Here is a 5,422-nt window from a genome sequence, read left to right as displayed (position 1 = left end):
TCTTCCATATATGGTCTTGGCTTGACTCATCTCTTTGTTTGCAAAAGCTGTCTAGTTCCTTATCTTGGTTTCAACTGGTTTCTGCTGGTTTATCTGTACTCCTTCAGGACGTACCAGTCACAGTTGCGAGAACTGTGTCCTTGGGTGCATTCTTGTCTGAGGCCCCTGGTAACAACTGGGCAAGTGTTTATTTACATATGGGAGGAATGGAGCTGCACAGCACAAGGCAAGATGGGGAAAGAACTAAATGTTAGATTGGATCCAAGTTTAAAATTGTCACAAATTTTCTGGTAGACTGACAGAGGGATGGGAGTGAAAGGAAATGAGAAAAAAAGAAAGGTTGTATGGATCAATGGCAGGAGGAGAAAGGAAAAATCAGGAGGGTGGATACCATCCTTTTTCCGTCATTGGTGAGTTAGGGAAAATAGGAGGGTTACAAGTGCAAATTCAGTTGGGAGTTTGGTCTGTCTGTGCTTCAGTCTTTACATATTTTCTTGAGTCTGAATCTGCAGCTATGCTAGATTGTTGTATTAAAGTATCAGAAACCAAAAAGCAATCTTCCGAGGTCACTGCTACAGCACTCCACATCCCTTGGGCAGAGTGACTGTGATTTACATTTAAATTGACCCTTCCTTTGGTAAAAATAAACAAACAATCCTCAACCAAGCCCTGAAAACGAATGTGACATGCATACAAGTACTAGCACAAGTGCTCTCAAGTACCACGCAGTGCATCCTGCTGCACAGTCCCCAGCGCAGCATGGCTGGGGCCCGTCCCTGAGCAGTGCACGCTGTCAAGTGCAGCCTGACTGCATCCCCATGGCCTGCTCAGCAGAGGATTAAAGGGGTTCCAGCAGCTGCAAGTCTCTCAACTGTCCCACTGCTCTTTGCACATTTCCTCTGTAGGAACATGTGGAGCCTTTGGCATAGCACATACTTAATGCCACATTAGCAACTTTGTCCCTGTCCCCCACACTAGGGCCACAATCAGCATGTCACTCAGACCAGGGAACTGTCAGGGGTTCCCGGTAAAACCTGACAGCCAAGTTGAGTGCAGAAGGCAGATAACTTGCCTCATTCACTCCTATCTGGCTCTGCCCCACACAATCAGAAAACATGAATTAAAATCTCCCTAGAATTGGACCTGCCATGCTTTAGGAGTGAGCCAAGGGTGGATGGCATTTGAGTTGCACAGGTTATGCCTTCTTTGATACTTCATAAAACAGTCACCTCTTCTTAGCAGGCAGCTGGGCTTACATCATTTTCTTCCCTTTGGTGGATCTGCATGTTTAATGACCCTGCGGTGGAGCCCATGTCTGCATTAGGAAATGAAAGCCCAGAGCAATGCCAAAGCTGTTGTGTTAAAGCACCACATAGTAAATGATCTACATGTGTTATGCTGCTCCCCATGTCCTCAAATGACCAATTTCAGAGATTTCATACATAAATAGATATTTTATTTGTCAAAGAAAGCATTCCTTATGCAACAGAGCTTTTGAAGTGCTTACTGTACTGTGCAATTGGTTTTAAAATTTGTATGCATTTATATCATAGCTTCTTTATAGTACAATGGCTTCTGTCCCTCTTAGCTTTTTTTTTTGCTCCACAGGAAACTACTGTGGTCATCCCTCACCCCAGCTCACTCTCAAGAACAGCCAAGAAGCAAGCGTCTCTCAGTATGTTTCTGGCAATCATTCTCTTTTAAGAAAAAGCTGTGTTCCATGGAGTTGGTTCTACTTCCCATTCTACTCCTTTTTTGTTGTTGTTATCACCTTCATTCTGTTCACACTGTAAAAAGTAAGTAAATAAATGTCTGTATTGAACATTTCTGCTCTGTACAGATTTTGTAGTGAGTAGCTAAACAAATGTGTGAAACATGCACAGTTCCTGTCTTGCACATATACTGAAGTGTTAGTTACAGCCTAAAGTCAAGTAGCAAGAAGAAGCTTAGTTCAAAGCCTTATGTATGTTGTAGACCTATATGGATTGCTGTTTCAGACAATCCAAGGGCTCTAAAATGAGGCTGCAGCCTGTCATTTTATTAGCAAAGGAGAGTCATTATCAGTGCTAACCACACGGAGTATTCTGAGTAGTGATTGGGGCAATATCCTAATTACAGATTGAGGGTAGCAGTGACCTCTCAAATCCTGCTGCATGCAACTTGATTGGCAGATTTCAGCCGTGTCAGTGATCCTCCAGGTTCAGGTCTCTCAAACAATCCTCCAGAGCTGTTAAGAAACAGAATACTGCTTTTAAAATATTTAACACATTGATACAGAAGCAAATTATAAAGAATGCTATTCTCTTGCAAATACTGCTACAGACAGTACACTGCATGGATGGGCAACAAAGATGTTTCCAGATAAGACACAGATACCAAATTAAAGGTTCATTAAATCTTTCTATTGCAATAATCTTTCGTGCAACATATTATGTGCTATTGCTAATGTGTATCCCCTGCTTCCCAGAGCTGAAAAAGCAGAACTGTTCCCTTAGGTCACAGACAGGCTGGCTTAAGGCTTCCTGAAAGCTTAAGCAAAAATCAGTATTATGTTAACACAACATAGCCTAAAGCAGTCCCCACCTCATGGCTGTTCATATGTTGTTGCTGTTTTTAATAAACCTTTTCAATAAATAATTTTATTTAAATAATTTCATTTTAATAAAATGAAAATTGGATTAAGGAATATATTTTCATTAATGAGAAAAACTTTTTTATGTAACATTATTTGTAATGTTTCTTGATGGCAGTTGCCACCTGTCCAGCAATTCTGTCCAATTCTCCCCATCTCTGAGGAGTAAGTTTGACACCTCCGTCCTCACCTCTCTCCACCACTCTGAAGCCCTCCCAGTGGTGCAGTACATTCCTGGCACTCCTTCCCGGCCTCCACAGATCTTGGACTTGGCCCCAGCGCCAGTTCCACTGTGGCAGCATCAGTGGAGAGCTATGGGTGCAGCTCTGGCATTGCACCAGTTCTGCTTGTATAAAGTCTTGGCCCAGGAGCTCCTCAGACTTCTTTTAATCAGAATGCATTAATCTGCTCCATAAAGCTAAATTTCTGTTTCTTGAACCAGCCCTTTATCTATTGTCAAATAATGGAAAGATGACTGTAAAGTCAGATGGTACAAGACCACTCTCCCCAGTGTGTGGTGCTACCAGGAGGTCTGGTTTTGCATCTCACTGTCTTAGCAACACTGTATATTTGTAAAGCCAGCACCTTTCTTTAGGGATACAACAGTACCCTCAAGAAAATCTCAAGAAACCAAAACCCAGGACTTAGATCAGACTTCCATTTCTCTGTCTTCTTCCCTACTGATGCCCTGTACCTGTTCTCCTCTGCTTTGATGCCATCTAGATGGAGTAGAAGTTTTAGAAAGACCATTATAAAAGGCTGCTGTGGGATCCAAAGCACAGGAGTACATGATAAAATGATTATTCTTTCAGGGCAGAGGCCAGACTGCTTTCTCAGAGCTGGACACAGGTGCTCAGCTCAAAGTTGTAAAGCTGGAGAAGTTTTTTGTACCTCGGCACCAGCTCTGTCCCCAAGCACCACAACTTCCTGCGGGAGCACTGGGACACTGGCTCTTTGTGCTTTTCTACTGCAGCTGTCCCAGTAGCTCACACTCCAGGTCTCCAGGCTTTATAAATTCACCCACTGCCAGCTCTGGAGTCTCCTTAGTTCTCCATCATCTCTCATTTCAAAGAGCCCATAAGACTCCTGATAATCCATGAGCCAAGATTCACTTCCAGCACCAAGAAGCAGCAGCTATTCTGGCCACCAGGCAGTCTTCCCTGTTCTTCAGTGTAGTAGGAAGCGGTACACAGTTTTAGTAATGTATTTTTTTCTCACTTCCTATGCAGATTTGGTAAGAAAACAACAACCATCACATAGGCTTCATTCCGGTCATCAGCACTGGGGAAGGCAGCCATTTTGAAGAAAAAAATATGTATAGACTTATAACTCTTGATCATATTTTCACAAGACTGTTCTTCGAAAAGGGAATAGAGGTAAAACAGCTCAGCAAACCAAAAAGCAATCAGAAGAAATTAGAAAAAAAGAGTTCTGTTTAACTTTTGGAAGACTGTAATTTTACAAAGGTACCTGTGATATGAGAAGAGAGAAATGGTCACCATCCTGACAGCACAGGATTATCCTGCACCAAGTAGAAAGTAACCCAACTGTTCTTACTTGCAGACATCCCTGGCTGGGGCTGTCCCATGGTGGGCCCTTGATTCATGGCAGCCTGCGGCATACCCGGTGCATTTGGTATCATGCTTTGCTTCTGCAGCCTGGTCCTTCGTTTTTCTTCTAATTCCTTCTGAATCTTATAGATCTTCTCAGCTAGCAAGTGATAGTACTCTGCCTGTTGGGCAGGAACACAAGTCAGGAGAGCAGACCAGACATAAAACAAGCAAAAGGCAACCAGCACCGTGATCAAAACCTGGGCTGGAAAACATCCTTCCACACACACTTTTTCGGTTGGGTAAGGTTGGCTCTCCCGTGCCAGGCGCTGCTGGGGAGACTGGGGGGTGAAAACGGACACAGTTCAGGGCGTTTCTGGAACAACCATTAGGGCACCTCTGCAAGTTTTCCTTCTTGTGTCCAACACTCCTTAGAGAGAACCACAATGAAGAGCTTCACGCTGCCTTCAGGACACCCCGAGAAGTCTCAGGCACAGCACGCCAGCACAGACACCGCCCCCACTCCTGGCATGCCCAGGCACAAGCCTGCAGCTGCCTGCTTCCTAGGCCCAAACCAGCAACCCCTTCTACAACACCCCTCAGCCTGGCACTCTCATCTAGACTTTTCTCTCCTTCTCCTCCCCAACCACATCATCATTCCCACAGAAACTCTTCAGTTTGTAGTTCTGCACTCCTCCCACAACCCCCCGGACAAACTCTTCTCGAGGGAAGTAAAGCAGAAGCTCTGCAGCATGGGGGGAGAGAGAGATGATGGCCTCTCACCCTGCTATTTGCCGATTCATACATATCTCCTTCCACTTTCCGAGCATATGCCACCAGGTTCTCCATACGCCGATCCTTCAGAGCTGCAGGGTCAGGAGTAGGAAATATGGCTTGCACTCTGAAGACAAAGCAGGCAAGCGGTTAAGATGGCTCCAAAGCAGGACATGGGCACCAGCACAAGTGATTCAAAAACAAAGCAGGGAGCAAGTGGCTGCTCCTCTTCCCTGCAGACACCCTCCCCACATTGATGGCCTCAACACAACGTGGGACACTTCCCGTACGACAGTCCCAAGCCAGCACAGGCGGCTCCATTAAAGACAAGGAAAGCAAGAACATACCATCTTTCACACTTCTGCTTTCTCTTCTCAACAACTCTTAAAAAGCTCACACCAACTCTTAAAAAGCTCCTTGATTTTGGTAGGTGGGCTTCCTCCTACTTCGCCCCCCCCCCGGTCTC

General features: G+C 44.8%; 1 protein-coding gene across 2 annotated transcripts; it reads right to left on the bottom strand.

Annotated features, from left to right (window-relative positions):
* Positions 1-865: 865 nt before the first annotated feature.
* Positions 866-5,398, bottom strand: LOC112965755 (histone acetyltransferase p300-like). 2 transcript variants are annotated; one of them, XM_026065084.1, is made up of 4 exons: positions 4,966-5,398; positions 4,190-4,364; positions 2,137-2,227; positions 868-1,787 (listed from the first exon to the last, which is right to left on the bottom strand). In XM_026065084.1, the coding sequence occupies exons 1-3, from the start codon at positions 5,029-5,031 to the stop codon at positions 2,184-2,186; spliced, it is 285 nt and encodes a 94-aa protein (XP_025920869.1). In that variant the 5' UTR covers positions 5,032-5,398; the 3' UTR covers positions 868-1,787; positions 2,137-2,183. The 2 variants fall into 2 exon arrangements, with proteins under 2 accessions (XP_025920867.1, XP_025920869.1); XM_026065082.1 differs by having other exon boundaries at positions 866-2,227.
* Positions 5,399-5,422: the final 24 nt, after the last annotated feature.

Source organism: Apteryx rowi, unplaced genomic scaffold (assembly GCF_003343035.1).
Source record: "Apteryx rowi isolate R43461 unplaced genomic scaffold, aptRow1 scaffold_223, whole genome shotgun sequence".
NCBI lineage: Eukaryota > Metazoa > Chordata > Aves > Apterygiformes > Apterygidae > Apteryx > Apteryx rowi.
The sequence above is the reverse complement of the archived record's forward strand: the minus strand, read 5'-3'. Positions and strand labels throughout refer to the sequence as shown.